General features: G+C 37.0%; 1 protein-coding gene across 7 annotated transcripts in view; it reads left to right on the top strand.

Annotated features, from left to right (window-relative positions):
* The window catches only part of CEP162 (centrosomal protein 162), a 51,984-nt gene that overhangs the window by 4,040 nt on the left and 25,502 nt on the right, over nucleotides 1-22,442 (top strand). For 5 of the 7 annotated variants that reach the window (XM_074895974.1, XM_074895975.1, XM_074895976.1 and 2 more), the window contains 13 exons: nucleotides 3,847-3,985; nucleotides 8,318-8,428; nucleotides 10,467-10,616; nucleotides 13,320-13,472; nucleotides 13,763-13,949; nucleotides 14,879-14,928; nucleotides 17,066-17,181; nucleotides 18,107-18,137; nucleotides 18,513-18,635; nucleotides 19,313-19,504; nucleotides 19,675-19,756; nucleotides 20,603-20,867; nucleotides 22,024-22,291. In XM_074895974.1, the coding sequence (XP_074752075.1) occupies nucleotides 3,847-3,985; nucleotides 8,318-8,428; nucleotides 10,467-10,616; nucleotides 13,320-13,472; nucleotides 13,763-13,949; nucleotides 14,879-14,928; nucleotides 17,066-17,181; nucleotides 18,107-18,137; nucleotides 18,513-18,635; nucleotides 19,313-19,504; nucleotides 19,675-19,756; nucleotides 20,603-20,867; nucleotides 22,024-22,291 (1,867 nt within the window). The remainder of the gene's footprint in view (nucleotides 1-3,846; nucleotides 3,986-8,317; nucleotides 8,429-10,466; nucleotides 10,617-13,319; nucleotides 13,473-13,762; nucleotides 13,950-14,878; nucleotides 14,929-17,065; nucleotides 17,182-18,106; nucleotides 18,138-18,512; nucleotides 18,636-19,312; nucleotides 19,505-19,674; nucleotides 19,757-20,602; nucleotides 20,868-22,023; nucleotides 22,292-22,442) is intronic. The other 2 variants (XM_074895977.1, XM_074895979.1) reach the window with 2 other exon arrangements.

Genomic DNA, 22,442 nt, shown 5'->3' with positions numbered 1-22,442 from the left:
GAGTGAAGCAGCCTTTGTTTAGGAGGGGTTGTGTTATATGTATGTTTGAGATTAAAATATATGTTATAAGAAAGACTATACAGTTGGAAGAGTGAAGAGGATTTTCTAGGCTTTTATTGTTATACAGAAGGAAACACAAATGCATAATAACAGTTACTGCATGTAGGATAGGTCTTTTAATTATTCCTCTGGCTGATCATGCTTATTGCCAACTCCTTTCCAGAATGGCCTGTTATCATCCAAGATTGTTTTCCTCCTCCTCCTCCACTGTCTGTGTTCTTGTGATCCTTCACTTCCCACTACCAGAATCTTGCTTTAGTGTGTTTCCTCTATTGTCACTTTAATTTCCCTTAAGCATCATCTGTCATATTGGTATAGCTCCTAGGTTTTCAGAGTGTTGGCTGTGAAGTTCACTTGAGACATGCAACATGAGAAGCTCTTTGTAATGCACAGTGCTTCAGTTAATTGCTTTTTTGGATGACACTTCAAGCAAAGCAAAGTTATGAAAAAGCCATTGTCTGCTTCTAGTCTTCTAGGTTGACTGTAGTTCTACTTCATATTCATGAACAGTTGAAAAGGAAGACTTTCAAAAGGAAAGGCTGTACCACCTTCACTAGAAAATCTGTAGAATAGTACCTGGAAGAGTAACACTACATATTAAACCGTGTCTGAAAAACAATTTTAATTTTTATTAAAAGATCAAATATATTAAAATAATATTTTATACTAAAAATATAATTTGGAGTAGACTTGTTCTATTGAAAAAGACTTGTTTCTTGAAATAATTAGGACAACTAGTCATTTAAGTCTGGGTGTTTTAGATCCAATCCTGTATTACCTATCTACTTTATTATGTTCCTTCATGTGCGTAGGAGGTGGTAAGCTGATTATGTGCCATGTTGTTTTCTCAGTTCTTAAAGCTGACTCTTGGCTTTTACTGAAGTTGAGATTAAACAACTGTCACTTTTCTTTTCTTTATTTTAATATTTTGTGTGTATGTCTCTTTCTGAAAAGCTGGAAGGCTGTTCTGTAGAAGAGAGGAAGGAGGAAATCAGTGCCACTTACTGGCACCAAAAAGTGATTACTGGTCCAAAAAGTTTGTTTATTTTTTTATTTGCTTAGTTCTTTATTTATTTTCAAAGGGAGAAAAAGAAAAGACAACTTACATGTTGGGAAAAATGCACTAGTACTTTTGTGTCAGCATTTCTTTCCCAGCTGCTGCAACTTTACTGTCTGTAGTTGACAAGATGGCTGGACATAGAAAGTTTCCAGAACTTGAGAACCACCTGTGGGAGTTTCAGTTTCTTTAGTTACAGTACTCTAAGGAATATGAGCATCACCGAAGTTCTACTTGCAGGATAGAGGATGCTGTTAGTCATAAAAGAAGCAGCAAGCGGTAACAGAGCTTGCATCAAGCACCTGTCAGTACTTCTAGGTAGCAGGAGGGAGTTTGACCTTTGGGGACAATGGCACTAGTACTTGTGACTAGTGTAAGGAAGTTGTTATTTATAGGACATTTATTAAGAATGTAAAGATGTTTTGCTCTTTGTCACTGAGCCAACTTAAAGAAATTGCAATACATCCTGTTGTCTAGCAGTTTCATAATTCATTAAAATTGTGTTTTATTAAAGTGCAAGACTCAGAGCACTTAATTTTTCTTTCTGAGACTGTATTGACAGGCATTGAGTTTTTCCAAGCTCTAAAGCTGTTACTGGTCAGAGATATTCATAAGAATATTATTTTCTTTTTTTTTTTTTCTTAAATGGTAGTTTTGGATAATGGGCATTTGATTTAGGGATGTTCTTGTTAGGCCCATATGAATTGAGGCGTTAGATATATAGTAAAGGTAGGTTTTCATGTAGTGCTTTTATGCAGCAGGAATCAGGCAGGGGACAGCAGAGGTTTTTTTTAATAAAACATTCTCTTGTGTTTTACATATTAAGTACCCACAGTCCTGTTGCCTCTACTATTCTGTATCACATTTTCTTATTTGTGACTATTACAAAAGTGAAGCTTTTGAAATTTTCCTCTGTGATGCATTTCATATGTGAATGTTTCTTATGGTTAATGACTTTTGCTAACTCAATTCACTGTGTTCTTTAAGACACTTTAGGACAACAGGTTTCAACAATTATGGCTAAAAAGATAGATAAAAATCAAAAGTATGCTACTCCTCTTAACACCATGTTTACAAAGTTTAAGCACAAAGAATACATAGCATGTAAGGTGGCAGTGCGCTCGCTTAATGAATATATTTCCTTGTTCAGTGTCTGGACAGCTGATTGTGGCTGCTGTAAGCCACAAAGAGCTTTATTAAAGGAAAAGAGCAGAGATTAGGGTTGTTTTGTGTTTAAAAAAAGCTGCATCGCATCAAAAAAGTGCTGTTGTCTTAATGAAGTGTCTGTAGGTCTTTCCCTTTTTGTTACTCTTCAGTAACTTAAATTCATAGGCCGTTCATACTCGGACCTTTTTTTTTTTTTCCATTGATTTAAGTTGTCAGTAAAGAACGGCATGGATGGCTAACACAAAATCACAGAATCGTCTAGGTTGGAAAAGACCTTGAAGATCACCTAGTCCAACCATTAACCTAACACTGACAGTTCCCAACTACACCATATCCCTCAGCGCTATGTCAACCCTATTCTTAAACACCTCCAGGGATGGGGACTCCACCACTGCCCTGGGCAGCCCATTCCAACGCCTAACAACCCCTTCTGTAAAGAATTACTTCCTAATATTTAGTCTAAACCTTCCCTGGTGCAATTTGGTGCCATTCCCTCTTGTCCTATCACTTGTTACCTGGTTAAAGAGACTCATCCCCAGCTCTCTGCAACCTCCTTTCAGGGAGCTGTAGAGGGTGATGAGGTCTCCCCTCAGCCTCCTCTTCTCCAGACTAAACACCCCCAGTTCCCTCAGCCGCTCCTCATACGACCTGTGCTCCAGACCCTGCACCAGCTTCGTTGCCCTTCTCTGGACACGCTCGAGTCATTCAATGTCCTTTTTGGAGTGAGGGGCCCAAAACTGAACACAGGAATCGAGGGGCGGCCTCACCAGTGCCGAGCACAGGGCTCAGATCCCTTCCCTGTCCCTGCTGGCCACGCTATTGCTGACACAAGCCAGGATGCCGTTGGCCTTCTTGGCCTCCTGGGCACACTGCTGGCTCCTGTTCAGCCGGCTATCAATCAACACCCCAGGTCCCTCTCTGACTGGCAGCTCTCCAGCCACTCCTCCCCAAGCCTGTAGCGCTGCTGGGGGTTGTTGTGGCCCAAGTGCAGCCCCCGGCATTTGGCCTCATTGAAACTCCTCCAGTTGGCCACATATGAAAGCTTAAAACACAAAGTTGGTAGGAATGGCTCTGGCATTTTTATTAATTTCCATCAACACAAAGTATAAAATTAATTTCTGAAATCTGATTTGCTGGCAGCTAGAATGTTGCTTGTGAAACTTTTTTTTTTTTTTCCAAATATGAATAATGTAAGGCCAAGGCAGAAATGTTTTTGCTCTGCTTCATTATCTTCATGGATGTAGTCAGAATTTTGTTTCTTATATGTTGTAACTAATTGAAAAAAATGCTGATTATGTTGTTCATTCGAACATATACTTTACTAAGCATTTAATTTTTAACATATCCAAATTGCACTGGGGTTATTATAATATGCAGTATTATACCACATGAATATAGTTATTGTTTCTTACTCAACTTTGTCATGCATATACAAAAAAGCCAGACAGTGGGGAGTAAAGAGAGGCATCTGAAGTCAGAAATTCAGAAAAGAGTGGCTGAAAGACAGTTAAACAATACGAAAATGTAAAAGCTGTCTTTAATCTTGAATGCAATCGACTCAGTCTCTTTCAGATGATTCACTTGGAAATTCAAACAAGAAATCCAGCATTCTTGAAACATTGGGACAACCCAGGAAGAAAGAAACGAAGAAAAAGGATTCAGTGCCATGGTGGATATCTGAGGAAGATTTGGATGATGGTGGTAAATAATTTAGTTTTGCAATTTTTTAGCCACAGGGGGTCAGGCTAGTTCTTTCTCATACTTCGTATAGGCCTGGTTTGAGGTTAAGTTGATGCCTCTCAAGTGCTTTAAAACATTACAATACAAATTTGTAAAATATAAAACCGAAATGTAATTGTATTTTTTTTAAGGAACGTATTCAAGCTGTTTTTTCTGTAGCTTTCAAGTTATTAAAACTTGTAAAGAGTAAACATATTATCAATAGTAAGATAATTAGAAGATGTAACTTAATGAATTCTGCTGAAGTCTTTGTAGGTGTGTTTTGTAACTGACCTCTTCTCTTATACTGAATTTTTATAGATTTCTGTTTTCAAAACTGGAGAGGAAAAGGACCAATATGTATAATCTTGTGCTATTTGCAACATTTTTAATAGGTTGGGGAAGCACAGAAAAACTTTTCGACAGCAGCTGATTCAAAGATGTATGTCTGTCAGCATTCTCAACATTTCCTTTGCCAAGAACCATGGCTCAAGGGCAAAAGGGCTGTGATGACATGATTGCTAGTTCAGTATTTGTTTGGTCACATAGTTCTGTTTAAAAATATATTATTGCTTGCAAGCTTTCCACCTCTAGTTTTCCGTTTCTCCATTGTTTTCTTATTGGATAGTAAAGCCTACAAGTAGTTAGTTTCTGCAGAGTGATTGCTTCTTGTTCTTGTAGGAATTGGTGACTTCTTACTTGCATGATTTGTATAACTTACAACTGGAGCTTTACGGAAAGTTCCAGAAATCAGTTTTTCATATTACAGGCTTAAGATACTGCCAGTACTCTGTGATTTTAAGCATAGCTCTATCCTGTCAGTGTTGTCATAGTTGGGAGTCAAATCTTAGGCAGCAGTTATGCCATTAGGCATAACACTAATAGGAGTGGTCTGAAGTGCTTATCTGTCTCTGGTCTGTTAAGATGTTGCTGGAAAACTCAGATGGATATGAGAGAGTTCCTATCAAGTAGTTATGAGATATATGATTTACTTACAGCTTTTCAGAAAATGGAAGGACAGACTGTTCTTGCTGGGCAAAGTGTGTGAATTAAGCAGTTAGCATGACCTCATTTTTCTACATACTATCAGAGAAAATTTTCAGGTGACTTTATAAGCTCAGCATTCTTCCATGTTTTTTCTGAGATGCTTGAGGCAAGCCATAAAGCACTTTGATGCTTCTCATGCTACTTAAACCAAAACCTACGGAATAGGTACTTAAAAGTCAGATTGATTACAAGTTTTAGAGAACAGTGCTTGTATGAGTTAAGTACAATGCAAAGCAGAATCAGAAAAAATGTGGTTATATCAGGTTGTTCCCATCCAAGCCAATTCCACCACTTCTATTTTTTAAATTAAGAATATCTTATTGTCTGTGTGGTTTAACTGAGGTAAACCAATTAGAACTGAAACATGCTTGACCTGCAGTTTATTGACATAAAAAGAGAGTTCTGGTAAACTTTTTAAGGTCTCTCGTAAAAATGTTTTCTCCTTTAAAAGGAAAACATTCAGAAGGTGAACCTACCCAGTTATGCCAGTACAGAATCCATTTACTTGCAAAGGAAGCTAACCTGTTCATATTCATACTCTTGGTGAATCACAGAATAATCTAGATTGGAAAAGACCTTGAAGATCACCTAGTCCAACCATTGACCTAACACCAACAGTTTCCAACCAGACCATATCCCTCAGCGCTATGTCAACCCAACTCTTAAACACCTCCAGGGATGGGGACTCCACCACTTCCCTGGGAAGCACATTCCAACACCTAACAACCCATTCTGTGAATAAATGTTTCCTAATACCCGGTCTAAACCTTCCCTGGTGCAATTTGGGGCATTCCCTCTTATCCTATCACTTGTTACTTGATTAAAGAGACTCATCCCCAGCTCTCTGCACCCTCCTTTCAGGGAGCTGTAGAGGGCGATGAGGTCTCCCCTCAGCCTCCTCTTCTCCAGACTAAACACCCCCAGTTCCCTCAGCTGCTCCTCGTACGACCTGTGCTCCAGACCCTGCACCAGCTTCGTTGCCCTTCTCTGGACACGCTCGAGTCATTCAATGTCCTTTTTGGAGTGAGGGGCCCAAAACTGAACACAGGAATCGAGGGGCGGCCTCACCAGTGCCGAGCACAGGGCTCAGATCCCTTCCCTGTCCCTGCTGGCCACGCTATTGCTGACACAAGCCAGGATGCCGTTGGCCTTCTTGGCCCCCTGGGCACACTGCTGGCTCCTGTTCAGCCGGCTGTCAATCAACACCCCCAGGTCCCTCTCTGACTGGCAGCTCTCCAGCCACTCCTCCCCAAGCCTGTAGCGCTGCTGGGGGTTGTTGTGGCCCAAGGGCAGCCCCTGGCATTTGGCCTCATTGAAACTCCTCCAGTTGGCCTCAGCCCATCGCTCTAGCCTGTCCAGGTCTCTGTAGAGATGAAGGACTGGATTTTTTCAGAGGGAGTTGGAAGTAATCCATGCGTAATGCTTTCTGAATCAAGGGTTCAACATGTCTTGGCAGTTGGAGATAATAAAACTAAGAATACAAGAACTTGGGGCAAATATATTAGATCTGGGCACTGAATTCTTCCCCAAGCACCATTTTTGCCAGCCTGATTATTAGTTTCATTTCGTCTACACCTGGGTCACCATCACTCTGCGTAGAATTCCACACTTGTGAGACATATGCAGTAAGCCATATCCCACCTAGTACTTTAATACTACCAAATAGAGAGGCCTTTACGTTTTTACTGGAGAGTTTTCTAGGTTCTATCTTGGCAAGAAGAGGATAGCTCTGTGGCAGGAAGCAGAGCTTTTGGGTGTATCATCCCACGAGGAAAAGACTATATCACACTGGACAAGACTATATCACACTGGACACTTGCAAATGGTAGCAGTTGTATTAACATATACTGTGATAGATTAGGAGCTGTGTAGCACAGAAGCAATCTATACTATGATGAATGCCATTCTAACTGCAGTCTAGTTGTAGGGCAATTAGAGTCAAAAGAGAGCTATTCGCAGTATATATCGAGTTTTCCTCTACAGTTGCAAAAGTAGACAATTTTTATGTAGCTATAATGGCGAATAATGAATCCCAGCCATAAAGGATTTATACATGGATGTACACGCTACAAACTATGCTATGATTTTAGTTCATGTGGATATACCTGCAGTGTTTTTAAAATGACAGGTCAGGTGAGACTAAGGAATTCAGTGTGGATAGGCTTCTAGAACTGCTCCTTTTTTCCTCTGTGTGTCTCTCTTGCATGCTTCCAAGTACTTCATCAAATACAATTTTGTCAGATCTAATATTCTTCAGCAGGTGTATGTTGTGCAGTATGTTGCTCAGATGTCTTAATAATGGATGAAAGCACAGCAGTATTGCAGTATAAGTTACTGCACAGGATGACTGAGAAGGTGATGATTCGGATTTATAGCTTTTTGTAGAATAATTGTCTTGTGGAAAAAAAATAATATTGCTGTGATGGTAACATATATGGAAATAAGATTAATTTAATTTGAGAAGCATAATATTGGCATGCTTTGAAATTTTTTGGAGATCCTTGTGTATTCTTCTAGCCATGTTGTTTACAGATAGGACTTTATTAGCAGGCTGTCAGATAATAGAATTATTATTTTTAAAGTGTTTTGTCATCATTAATCAAACTTATGTAAAGTACACCCACCCACAGTGCAACACTGCAGTAGAAATACGTGCTCCATATGTATGAGTTGATGTGTTTGGGTGGTGCTGTATAGAGATATTGTTATATTAACAGCCAGGCTAATTTGCTCAAGTAAAGCACCAAGCTGATGAATTGTTTCTAGTTTGAGGTTTTCGTTTTGAGTTACTTTGGTATCTATATCATGCTTTCTTTAAAGACACAAAGAGAGATGACTAAAAGACTCAATATATGCTATACATTTATTTGTTGTCTGATTGTTTTTTCCAAGGCATCTTGTTACAGAAGTGCCAGGAAGTAGGTAGAGATTTAAACTAATAGCCTGTTTTCACTGGATTTTGTAGATTTATGGTAAACAGCATAGACTATTTCTGTTCTTTTGGCTGAGAAGTATAAAGTACATTTTAAAATAACACAACTTGTTCTTCCAGGCACGTTTGAACTCTTTGTTCTTCAGCTTTAAATTGAAATGTGCAAATTATGATTCAAGATACTGCCTTTCATATTTGACAGGTTAAAGACCTACCTCTAACTAATGTCCTTTCTACTTGCTTTTGTCGTTTAAATGATAAAAAGAAATTGGATAATAAGAATTCCTGTCCTGTCTTGCTTGCCTGTCTGTTCTTGCTTTGTCTTACTTTTCAAGATTTTCAAACAAGATTTGTTAAACTGAGAAAAGCGAAGAAACTGATGGAAACCCATGCTGAAATAGTGGAAAACAGTGAACAAAAGAGTCCCCATTCAGATTGCCAGCCTGGTATTTGATTAAATACGTTTTGTTATATTTATTCAATATCAGCCTTGTATTACCAGTGCATTTCCTGTAGAAAATCCTTTGCAAATTGTCCATTTGACCATAGTGTTATCACTGAAAGCAAGCTGCCACTTACTTCATTTGTCATTTCAAGAAGAAACTAATAACTGTGAGCTTTTGCTCAATTGTCATTACATCATACATCACTACCTATAGTGATGTAGTAGGACAGACAGTATTTGAATGTAACCTGGTGGGGAATATCTTTGAAAATCTAAAAAAAAAATCTTCATATTTTATATTCAAGAAATATTATTACATATAATATTATGTATTATATGTTGTTTAATTTCAAAGACTGCAGTCAGATAAGTATTCTACTGATTTTTCTATTGATGTGATTCTTTTCCCTTTGATGACTAGTTGACTGCTCTTTGCATGCTACCTCTGGAAAGGAAACAGTACAGTTGGTATAATAACGACAAGTTAAATTGTTTAATCTGCAGGATTATTTTAGTCAGTGTAACTTCAGATTCAGCCTTTTATATGAAGTCACTTTTTATGCTATCTGAAGAGAAACTCCAATGAATAAGTAAGAGTTATAAAATTTGACCTATGAAATACTTTTGTGTAAATGGCAATAGCAATTAATTTATATGTACTAGTTTAAATGTGGCTTTGGTGTTAAAGTCAAGCAGATCAATAATATTTTGGAGAACCATGGCAAAGAAATATTTGGCACTTGGTCTTTAGATCATATCAGTGATCACTGTGTAGCCTATAGAACATTTCCTTGTGTTAGCTTTCTAGAGTGTATATGCTGCCCTGTTTTCATAAGCCTCATTTGCATAGAATAGCTATAAAGCATCTCGGTCTGGGAGACAAACAGTAAAACTGAATCTCTTTCTTGATTAGACTTAATATTTGAAATATGAGCAACAGGACCACTTTGGGAATTACTTCAAATTACTGTTTTAAAAGGCATCAGCTGTTTGCATTATTTATAATGGAAGGCATGCTGTCAACACTTTCCATTTCTCAGTAAATGTGGAAGAATATAAATCTAGAGAAGTGATGCCTTAATAGTGGACATCAGTTGAAGGAATAAAGGACCCATGCATTGTATCAGAATGGATTTCATACCGCTTCTCTTTTTGCACTGCACTTGCCATATGCTCGTCAACTTCCTCTAGTGATCTTGGGTGTTTCTGACGTGTTAGCTTCTGGTCACATATCCACATAGTCCTGTTTCTAGATAGCAGAAGTATTTGGGCTGATCCCCTAGACTACCTTTGCTCTCTCTTGTGTCAGGGTAAAGACCTGTAACTAAGAGTTTTGTCTGAATTAGCCAATTTAGAAGCCCCCTCCACCCTGACAATTTGAACAAGGAAAAGTGCATCTGTCTTGCCTAAGGTATATAAAGTGTGTAGTGTGGCTACTATCTAAGTATCATGAGAGAGCACAGTTTTCAGCATGGCTACTGTTATTTAAAACTTACTTCTACTAATGTGAATGGAAGGTGTTTGGTTGTATTTGCTGCTAAGCAAGTCCTCACACGGGTTTGAGCAAACAACTTGCAGTTTGTGTACCTGACAGTGATAAAGACAATAGTAATTCACTTTCATGTCCTTATGTTTTTCCAATTTTCTCTGAACCGATCTAGATGCTTGCTTTCAAATCTTGTAGTACAAAACTTCTTTGATTGTTGAAGTAGTTTTACTAGTTTTCTTTGTTTTCAGGTAATATATTGAGCTCCTAGAACAATGTATTTGAATACATATGTGTATGTATATGTGGAGCAAGAAGGAATTTGTCTTTTTCCCCTCTTTTTATTTTTAAAAAGGGGTTTTGTTCTCAGAGGTTATAAGTATTAATTTTAATTTTTAGTTACAGCTAGAAAATGGTAGATTATTCAATATACAAGAAATTGAACTGCATTACTTTTTCAGAAGTGTCAATTTGATTTCTCACATCTTATCTTTCTCTTTATTCCCTGTCCATTATGTATAAAAACTTATAAATGTTTCTCTACACTTAAAAGTAGTTCCCCCTAAACCCTCTTCCAGTGTATCTCGCAGCAAGGCTTTGTCTAAATTCAAAATGTTGGAAAAATTTCATAAGGACAAGAAAGATTCATCCTTAAACAAAGAAGAAGGAAGCCTCACTTCTGACAGTCCAGACAATTCTGAGGGTAACAAATCTGTATTTTATGTAATATTAAAAAGGTAAAGTGGCTCAGTTCTGACAGTCCTGGTCAGATTAAGGAGAAAAGAAGTTACTTTTTAAATAGATGTTTATCATTGTTTGAGGACTCAACGTTTGAGTCCTTTGTATTTATGTTTTAGACTTTTCTCTGCAAGTGTGGTGGTTAGAAATATTTTTCTAAGTGAAACTCAGGTTCTTATTTTAATTAATTTAAAGTGTCAAGACTTTTAAAAAAAATACTGTATATCATTAGCCTTACAGAATACTGCATATGAAGATGTGGGTAGTGAAATATTTGGAATTTAAGAATGCTGCTGTTCCAAGAAGTTTTTATGAAAAGTAACAAATGCCCCCCCCCCCCCAATCACTCTTGCAAGCCCCATAGAAATCAGTAGGACTGTGCAAAGAGCCAAAAAACACAGTGAAAAGAGACTGAAATCCATCCAAGTTGATATTTTTTCCAAGTTTGATAGGTTTCTCAGGATTCAGATTGTGTAGGGTGAGTAAAAAAAGACATTCTTGCCTTCATTAGCAACAGTAGTATCCTCTGTAATCTGGACTGTGTCTGGGAATTGGGAGTGGCTGAGTTGCAAAACTCGATGGCTGCAAAACAGTATTTGATTTTCAAATTGTTATGGGAGGTGCTTTTTAAAAAAAGCTCTGGTCTGACTTGAACTGGCAAAATACTTAAAGAATATTAGCTGACATAAATCCCATGGAACCTTTAAGCTCAGTGTAGGTCTGTTCAGAAAGTTCACTGAGTTTGAGATAATTTAAGTAAAAAAACTCAGGGAAACGTTTTTCTCTAAAATTCTGTTAAATTCTTGTCTTTTTACTGAAGTATATTCCCATATTCTTTCTTGTAAATCTTATACAGGAGGACAGGGACAATTTATATTTTTGATTCTGCTAACATTCTCATTGAAAAAATAGGGTGTTTGAGGTCTGGTGAGATTATGGGTATTCTAAAAACTCTCAAAAAACTTGCTGTCTGGCTGTAGACTCCCGTTTGCTGTCTTGATAACTAGAATAGAGCGCCATCTGGGTAAATTACTTTAAATTACTTCATTTAGCTACCAGAGAAACGGACTGTTTCAATTCTGTTCAGCACTTTGATCTTGTTATGCTTTTCAATGCATTTTATGCTTTTCAGTGTAGTAGCAGAATGTATTTATTTAGGCATTAACTTTGTATACAAGTGGAGTTTGACCTTTAGTCAATGTCTGACATTTACTTGTTGCATGCAAGGTAAGTCAGTCAGAGCTCTGTATCGAAAACAGCGGTGGAGTTAGATACGGGAATGTGGAAGTCATTCCCAAGATGTAGAATCTTATGCACTTAGCTTTCTAATAAAACTTGCAATTTGTCATTGAAATAAAGGAAACAAACTATTCTACTTCAGAATAGGGAGGCCCTTATAGTCAGAACGCACGTCCTAAGGGCTGCCCAGTATTGAAGGAAAAGGTATTCAGACTTATTGCCCCACCCTTGCTTCCACCCTGGGTACATTTTCAGTACTGAAGGGAGAAGTTTCTCCATTGTCATGATATAGGCAAGTATGGCATTTCTTAAAAGGTTGGACCTCTGCAGAGAACACAGTAGCAGCCCAGAGTTGAAGCACTTGATCAGAATGTTGAAGACAGCTTTAGTGTTTTTGATATGAAGGGTTATTGATATACACGTCTCCTGCCAGCAGGAAATGAGCTGTTGTCAGTGTCTTCACCTCCTGGTACATTCAGTACAGGGACATGGCTACAGTCTAAAGATCATTTGGCCAGACAGAACAAAAATTCTGAGTTTGTTTTACCAACTCGAGATTCATGTTGGAAAAGACAGACATGGTTTTTGCTCCCTTCTGTGAGAACTATTAAATCGTTTCATGTCATTGGCTAGAAGTAGCTTTTCTCCTATCCCTTCTCCTAAGAGAACCTCTAAAGTGTAAGTGTGTGTGTGTTAGGGGCAGGCAGAAGGGACTTGGTACTGCTTTTTAACTAGTAATGTACTGCAATATTTGGCTTTTCGTTTTCTGTAAGGAAGTACATAAGGCAGTGTTCTGTCTGAGGGCAGAATTCATACATCAAGTTGGTCAGGTGATGCTGAACCCTCACAACAATGAAATTACAGTAAGGAGAGAAACTGCATGTTGTAGTTGCATAAACATACAGAATGGAAGAACTGGGTGTGCATCAGTAACTTTGGTTACTATTTTTTTTCCTTTAATTTGCAGCAGATTTTCATTTGCATTTAATTTTCAACAAACAAAATGTACCTGATAACAGCTACAATTTCCAAAAATCTGTGGTGCTTTCTCTGTAGATCAAACCAAATGAACAGGCTTTTAACAGAGAAATGTTAATTTCAGTATCGGGTTTGTGTGTGTGATTGTCTTCCATGAGTAACACTACAGTAAGTTAATTTTTACAGTTGTTATATTTGCCCCATGCTGAACTTTAGGTTAGTGTGCAAATATGAAGGCTAGGAGAACAATGTATATAATAGCCTAGTTAACTCTAATTAAACAAGATTTACATATCTCAGAAATGGAAGTAAGATGACTATGATTTGTGAGACTATCTTTGCAGTTGCAACATGAGATTAAAATTGGTGGGTCTGGAAGATGACTAAAAGACTGAAGTGTTATACAAGTAGCTTTTAGATGATAGTCAAGAATATTCAACTTTTTTCCTAGAAATGTTTGGAGCCAATGGAAGCTTTGTCAAGATACAGAACACTTCACAACCTATGGGAGAAAATGATGAGAATATGCACGTGGAAAAGATGCAGCTTCAGAAAAGTAATGGGGTTGCTGTCTCCTTAAGTAGAGACAGCCTGGAGACAAATGGTGAGAAATGAGAGCACAACCATTTCATTAGCTAGACCTAAATAAATGTTAGCTAGACCTAAATAAATTACTATTATTAGCAGTTTACCTTAATTCATTGCAAGTTTGAATTCTTCACTTCTGTCAGCTGCATCTCATGAACTGAAGGCTCCTAGTACTAGTGTGTGATTATTTCAAACTGTTAATATTTTATTTATGAGTCTGTCTATAGATGTTGTTAAGTATTATGACTATTCTTTGAGGATGTACAGCACAGACACTGTTAGTTTGTTGTTTGTTTTGAAATTTAGATTCAGTTTTAGCTTCTGGGCCTAATCAAAGTATCATGGGAGTTGGATTGGATACCTTGGAAGAGCAAGAAGAAAAAGAGATCTTCTTTGCCAAACTTGAACGAGAAGCTTCCTCTACTATTGATTATTCAAGATTAAATAAAGAGCTGGATTCCAATGATTCTGTCATAATAGCACCATTTGTACGGTAATTTAGAAGGAAGAAAAGTTGTATAAGTGGGCATATGTGACTTGGGTATGGCCACTGAGATTTTGTGGGACAACATCCAGTATGATTTCAATCCGTTTGTTGTGGTTTGATTTTTTTTTTTTTTTTTTTTTTGAAGACAAGGGCAGAAGGGCAGAAATCAGCTTAATAAATAAAAGAAAGGAGTAAGGTGAGAGCATGACTTGGGGATGAGTGGACATAGCTATACAGTCTTGTGCACAGCTCAATAGTAAGCTGATTTATCATTTTTAAGTATAAGGTGTAAGTAAATGAAGAATTAACATCTGATAATAACAAGGAAGTAGATGAAGAAAGATTCTGTGTCCCCTTATAGATGATGTTACAAATGAATCTAGAGGAAAGATGCAAAATCTTCATAGGCTAGGGCAATCCATTTATAATCAGTTACATGAAAATAAATTCAAACATATGTGTGAGAAAGGGATGAAGGGGTAATTCAGGCTGCTGTTACGAAAAATGCTGAGTGCAGAGGAAACTTCCAATGTGAAAACAGTTGGAGGATGAGAATTCTGGAGTTTCAGGTAAGGACAAAGGGGAAAGAAAGGAGAGATTTATGTTTTTTGATTAATGCGGAATGAGAAGATCAGAACAGAAAGCAAACCTGATGATAAAAATTTATTTGAGAAGCTAATGTAGATGGCGGGAATGCAGGAAGGGAGTGATTTTTAAGAGTTGGATTGAGAATTTTAACTACAGACAGTTGTAAAAACTTCAATATTTATTTTAATATTTGCTGACATCTACCTTTCTTACCTATGATTTGATATGATGGACAAATTCAGGTTTTTAATTTTATTGCTAATTGTGAGAAGTATCAAAGCTTTGAGTTAGGAAAAAAATGTATTTGCTGTTCAAGAAGAGAGCTATATTTTCATTTTGTTTCTCAGAAATGAAGAAACTGAAAAAGAAGAGGAATCTGCACATGAAGAGAAATATGGTAATACTATCTTTCGAAATCATTAATTTGAGAATTCCTACCTTTTTTGTTGTTTAATTGCTGTGTGTACACTAAAAATTGTGAGAACCTCATTAAACAAAATAACAGATATGAAAGCTGTTGATTAGTACTCCAGTTCAAATGCAGAGTCTTCAGAAAAAGACACAGCAGGGTGTCAGAGAATAGTGTAGGATCTTCATGTTTGTAGTGGGGTGTAATTTAATGATCTGGAAAGAAGAAACTTGTACAGTCTTGTAACTTGTTCTATACTCTGTGTTGCCTTTGGGGCTAGTCAGAAAACTTGACTCTTTCTAGGTTTCAGATTCACAAGACAGTCCAGCATCCTCCCTAAACTTTTTTCTTCTGAGTAATGTGTAAACCAATTGACTTCTGTTCCCATATCACCCTGACTGTTGTGGGTAAAGCTTTTATTTATCTGAAACCTAATGTAATTTTCATACTAATTATTTACATTTATCTTTAGTTCTTACATCAGCCTTTTAGGCTGCCTTTGCATTATGACCGTGCAGCTGTATTCAGACAGAGGATTTTAGGGGTTTGCTTTTGGTTTTCTGCCTTTTATAAGTGGATTTTTAATCTCTTGTGACCTAAAAGACAAAGGAAAGAAAGCACAAAAACCAAAAACCCAATTATCAATCAAAAATGAAGAAAAAATGACAATGATGTTGAAATATGTCTTAATGTTTTAGTTACTTAAGTGTCTTAACTGTTATCTGTACTTTTGTACCATCTTTTCATGCCTGAGTTTAATCTCTGTAATCTGTAATATTACTCTTACCTGATTTTTTTTTTCCCCCAAATTTCTATGCTACACTCCTTGCTTATTTCTTTCACTTGTCGTCTCTATTTCACTCTTCATTGCTAGCATATGATAAACGGTGTATTCCCATAACTTAATCAATAGATTGTATTTTCAAATTTATATATTTAGCTGAACTTCTAAGAGGTCCTGTTGTCAGACCTGAATTGCCCAGACATAAAGATTCTGTATTTGTGAACCTTAACCATAGAAAATCTTTTCTCCTTGAAAGCTTGATTGCTCTGTAGACTGCAACAGATCATGATAGTTGTAGCAGAAATGCTGCAACAATTTTATAGCCTTTTTCCTAGTAAATTAGTTGAAATTACTAATGTAATGGTCAGTTTTATGAAATTGACACTCCTGATTTTTAAGAAAACAATTTCTATGGAATGCCTGGAAGGACCAATCTGTGTGTTGTGTGTGTATTGGTTTAGTCTTTGTCAAACTGCTATTTCATTAAATAGAAAATGAAATAGTGGATAATACATGTGCAGAAACAGCATAAGCACTGTGTATGTCTTAAGTCAGTATGAGAAAGCTATTTTCAACTCATCAGACTTATAATCCAAAATCAAAGAGAATGCTGAAATAGTGACTTTTCATAGAGTAGTTTTTGCATATGATTTAGACTCTGTGTCAGTTGTATTGGTGACAAAACACAGAAAGAACACATTATAAACCAGTGTTTTGTAATGCTTCTAGATTTAAATGTTACAGATAATGCAGACACTGAAGCCTGTAACCACAAGATCTGAGTGGGAGAGCGAGCAACAGGGAATCAGAATTTATGGAGGGATCTAGGTAACTGAAGGAAAAGCATTTGGCTTGCTTGTAAAATTCATTCTCTGACACACTTGTGTTTTTAAATGATGCTTACTCTTGAGAGTGGCTGTTGGGCCACCAAAGCAGGTCAGAGAAAGCAGAATTACAGGTTCTGAGCCTAAAAACTGCTGGAGTTGTCAAGGTGTTTGTGCAGTATACTTTGTCTATTAGGGGGGCAATTGCATCATTTCACCCCTAAGTGAGAGAGAATTGTTGAATAAAAGGGATCAATTCAAGTATGCCTTGAGGGGACAGAGGTAAAGTATATCTGATCATAAGACAAACTTAATTTGAGTTTGGAGATACTGTGTGACTTTAACTGTAGTTTTAGTACCACACCCAGTCTTGAAATCTTGCTGTTGCCTTCGTGAAAGGAGTAATAGTGGCAGTAGCTGTTCTGAGATGAGAGACTGGGGAAAAGGAAATAGCTTTCCCTCACTGCTTTATCTTCCTTGAATATTCATTCTATTTGATGTTTATTTTACTCTTCAGGTAGCTACAGTGAAGATTTTGAGGAGGAAGCACATACTAATCCTGCTTTTAAAACTGAGGGAAGTCAGGTGAAGCAAAACGTTGCGTCAGGAGTTGATTTAAGTCCTCAAGAACAGGTATAACTTACCAAATGTTTATATTACTTGCATGAATTGTAAAAACTCTGCAATGTGTAACTGTAAATATAGTAAACCTTTCTATAATGTGTACTATCTGAAGGAAGATAATATAGTGGTCCTGGGACTATATTGTTCTAGTAAGGATATACACTTTCCTGTGATAAATCACTGAAAGGATTATTGAAGTTCTTCACAGGGTTTCCTGCTTACTACTCCTTTGAACTAAGAACTCTAGATGGGCATGCACAAATGATGAGCTCAAGTTGGAGCCTCAGAATGGGTAGTGATTAATCTCTTGGAACTATTAAGGTGGCATCTACCTCAACAAGTGGCACAGACTGAGGGAAGTAGTTCTGGACAGAGGACCCAAAATCTACACTATATGAGCTTGGGGGGTATTACTGTCGACGAGCTTAGTCAGGTCTTCTGATGTGGAGCACATCAGGTGCATTGCTAGACCACATATTCTAATTTGATATTTTATGAAAGGAGTCCATAGAGCATCACATGTTCATCTATAATAGATAAATGCTTATTAAAAATTCTTTTTATTTTTAATATTTTTAATAAATGTTTGTAAAGAACAAATAGAATGGAAGTATAATGTACTTACTACTACATTATTTTCTTTTATAAAATTACAGTGTAAGAAAACTAGGGAGGTGCAAAAATATTATTCCATTTATGCAGAGTAGCATTTAGTTCCTGGTCACTTGTGAGAGGGTTCATAGAGTACAGGATGTTGAAGACCTTTTGGCATCCTAAGGTGAGAAGTGCATATTCTTGGAGCACCAAGAACTGCTTAGTTATTATTTCTAAGAACTGTTCTCTTAGGTTTTGGACCAAATTTAAAGTCCATCCAGATTTTTTTTTTTTTTCCTGAAATTCAAAAAGTAGTATTTTGTTTCTTTCTTTTTGTTAGGAAGAAGGAAACACTGGCATGCTGGCTAAAGGTAAAACATAAACTTTGATCAGTAGGAGAATACTAAATGTAACTTTTTGAAACTTTCTTACCTGATTTCTACTATTTTGCTCTTTCTCACCTGATTTTTTTATTGTGATCTACTGAAAGTCTGTTGGACTGAAATGGTTAAAAATTAATCTACATGTTAACACTTCAAAGTGATCATCAATGTAATTTTTTACTACATCTAGTTAGTACTCAGATTTTGATGCTTACAATCAGTCAAACAGTTTATCATTAATGACGTTAAAATAATCTCTAGCATTTTTTGCATAATAAGATTTGGTATACTTCTAATTCTAATGTATACAGAGTATAAACAAGAGAATTGTGTTTTCTTTAACATTTATTTTCTTGGTTTTAGTTGTATTACTTGATTCACAAGATTCAACTGCAGAACTTCAGAAGGCTGTTGAAACATCAGATGTAGCTTTAGGTGAACATTGTCTGCCTGAAGAAGTCAGTGGGATTGAAATGAATGAAGCAGGTAAGGGTTGCTTTAAAAAAAACAACTGCCAAAGCACAGAACAAAACTCAAACCCCAAAATCTTACTTTAGTAGAATGGGTGGCTCTGATGTCTTCATTTGTTCATAGGTTATCAGTGACCATGAAGCCCTTGGCTTTCAGTAACACATCTTGATAGAAAGAGGACTTATTTCAGGAAAAAGTAATGTTTCTACTAAAAAGACACCTTTTTACAGTTGTTTATTGTAAAGTTGCTTTTGACACTGCAGTTTGTTTTTTAAATACCATCTCCTTTGGTTATTCATGATAGTCAAAATTCTTCTTTGACAGCATTGAACACAATTATGAAATACGTTGTCACATCAAACTTTACAGCAGTGTATGCAAGTGTATCCAGAGTATGGCTCTGATGGCATCTATTAAAATAGTTATGTCACATAGGCAGTTAGTCTGAGTACTGATAAAATATTGAGGGAGAGGCATGCAAACTGTAGATGAGACTGTTTAATATGTACAAATTACTTGACAATTGTTTATTTTATAGTAAAAATGAGATTTTAAAATATTTTTTTCATAACTGAAATCACTGTTCTCACCACATAATAGACCAAGCCAGTAACTGAAACAAAAGCTGCAGTGGGATGCTTCCCAAACCAGAAAATCTTGTAGTGTCTCTTACGAGCCTGCATTTTTCACAGGCACTTCCTATGGACAAACCACCAGTGACATTGAAGCGTTACACCAAGCATACCATCATATTGATCAGTCTTTGGGGGACACTGATGAGCAAAAACTGCACGATTCTGCAACGGCAGTCTCAGAATGCTTAGTGCAGAGTGCTTCACAAAATAATAACATCTATTCCAAAAACTTGTCAACTACTGAATCAGGTAAATAACTCAAAGGAAGGCATGTATTGTACAAGCATGTAAAATGAGTGAACTAGTAATATCTTTAATACTCCATTAATGAAACATTTTTAAATGTGCTTTTTACAAAAATATTTTCTAAGTTGGGGGGGGGGTGTGTTAATTATTTTTTTTTTATTTTAATTAATTAGATTTGCCTACTGTGGAAGAATTGATGAAACCAATTAAAGGACATTCATGTAATATCAGAAATTCTGATGTGGAGCCTGAAAGGTATTTAATAATATTAATAATGCATTTTAAGAATTGTAATAACTTAAGTCTATTAATTATTTATGAAAAACAGCTTACTAAACTCAGCTATCTTTTTCCCTAATTAAATGCTGAAATTTCATTATGTCTTGCACTGGCATTATGGCATATGCAGTGAACTGTAAAATGAATATACAGGGTTAATTGGTTTAGCCTAGGGATTCCCAAACTTTGTTTGAGTGATAAGCAGCAGTGTTTGCCAAATCACTTGGAGTGTTTCTTACTCTCAACAGCTAGCATCTCTGCTTTCCCAGTCTTCTGCTCTTTCCCCTCTGCTGTACATGGATTTCAGCCCATAACCTATACTAGCTCTCCAACCTCTATAATCTAAGATCAAATCCTCTTATTCTGCTTACTCTCATGATTCTTCTTAACCTGCACTTCATACCTCCTTCTGGTTTGCTCCAACTGTTGTGTCTGGAGAAGAACACACAGGCCTTGGAACTGTCAGAAATAGGTTAAAATCAGCAAATGAATTTTGGGAGCCTATTGGATAGCTGCACCCAGCAGAAAGTACCATTCATTTTTTTATTAGCATCAATTGCATCCTTGAAGGTGTTCATCTTGTGGCCACGTTTGCTACCTCCATGAAAAGTCATTGCTGGGAAATAGCTCTTGTTCCACAAAGTGGGAGTGAATCTGTATAACTAAATCTGCAAGGTTGTTCTTAAAAGAAGCCTAGTGACTCTTTCAAATTCAAGCAGTCTTTACAGCCAATACCTAAAGGAAAAATGGCCCACTTTTTCCTGAGTTGATAGAAAAGGGCAAAAGTCTTATTATATATGACTTTATTTCTTTCTCTTGTAGTCCTGTGAAACTGGTAGGCAGCACAGCAAATGACCTCATCAGCCACTCACCCTTTAAAGAGCAGCAGCATAACGCAGTTTGGGAGACAAACTTACTTGAAAAATTTAACAGACAAGAGAGCGTCTTTCTGCAGACAGCTATGAATGACAGTAACTTCCAGAGGGTGACTGAGAAAGAAATTGAGACAAGTGAAGTACAGCCTGACGTACTAAGAGAAAAAGTAGTACAAGACTCCCTGCTTTCACAAGGCAGCAAAACTAAACCAGTAAGTAATATCAAACAGATTTTTATTATATAGAAATACATTTAAACTTTGTATATTTTTAGACTGCCTGTCATTTGATTATGCTCTGATGTTTAAAAATTGAGACTGTTGCTGTTTTTCTTGATACTCTCATGTTATACATTACTATTGGTAGAGGTAGCCAAATCCAGTGGACTTTGGCACCAACAGGATTCTTCCTGTCCCAGCCCAGTATGTGCAGGGCTGCTGCAGTGCCGTGTCCCCAGCTCAAGCTAGTAGCAAGTCTGAGCACATGTTTCCATTATGGGGACACGTATAAATGCACACAGGCTCAGAACAGAGACCATACCTACAGAGAGGACAGCTAGAAATACTGCTCAATGAGAATGTAGGAGAGACTGCTGTGATCACTTAGACAAGTGTACTGACCAGCAACCTGGTCATGTTACCAACTGCTTTACTCTTACTATTTTCCCTCTATTTCCCACACTTGTTCCTAGTTGATCTACCGTAATCTCTTCGTTTACCTAGTTTTTGTCCTTTCCCTGAACATCCTGTGAGTTTTGCACATTCACAATCCTCTCAAACATTCTATTCCCAAATCTTCTCCCTGCATCCCCAAATTCTCTTCTCTTTGCATCCCCTAAATGAGTCCCACATGCCTTTAGGCAATAACCTCTCCTGTCTGCAAGACGTTGCAGGGAGAGAGGTTGGTTGGCTAATTCATCCTGGTGGATTTCCCACTAGGGCCCAGAGGCTAAGCTTTCTCGATTGCTAGTCTTAGAAGCTGTGTGCTCCATTTTTGATGATCCAGTTCATTAGCGTTCCTCTCCCTGCCACTGTTCCTCTCTTCATCGCTGGGTTTCTGTGTTCACTGTGATTAACCTTTAGTCACAAGCTACCTGCTTTGGTAAGCTAAAGATCTGTAATGTAATACAGCTTGCTACAACAATTAAATGGAGGCGGTACAAAATACTTGCACGAGGTATACTTCTGAAGTAGTAAAATTCTGCAAAATTACATACTATTAATTTCCTTAAAAATAATGCTTCCTGCAGTCGCAAGTCTTAGATCTGTGTAATTCTGGTAACTGGGTCTGTGTTCTTTGAGCAGTGAAAGCTACTTCAGATTACACGAGAATCTAAAACTTGTTTTAAACAAATGTGTTCTATCACAGGCTCTTCAGTCTTGTTCCTTGAAGAATGAAAGATCAGAATCAATGACAACTAAACCAATGCTATACCAGAATATCAGAAGTCCAGCATCTTCACATAAAAAGAAATCTTCATATGTTCCTCATGGGGTGGTTAGAAGTTCTGGGTATGGGAAACCCAGTCCGCCCTCAAAACAGTCTTTTCCAGGTAATGAGAAGAAAATGCCAAAAGAAACTTCCAAAAATACCAGTGTGAAAGCCAGAAGTCCTGCAGATAGAACAAGATCTAAAGGTAATTCTACCATAAAAAGTTTGAGTTTTAAGAGCCAGAGAGCTTTGCTGTTCATGGTTCATGTTAAAAAAAAAAATAAATTAAAAAAAAAATAAATTAAAAGTTGTAGAAGAAATCTAAACCCAAATAAAATTAAGTACTGATTTTTTTC

Source organism: Athene noctua, chromosome 1 (assembly GCF_965140245.1).
Source record: "Athene noctua chromosome 1, bAthNoc1.hap1.1, whole genome shotgun sequence".
NCBI classification, from domain to species: Eukaryota; Metazoa; Chordata; class Aves; order Strigiformes; family Strigidae; genus Athene; species Athene noctua.
Note: the sequence above shows the minus strand (reverse complement) of the source record. Positions and strands in the feature narration are given on the sequence as shown.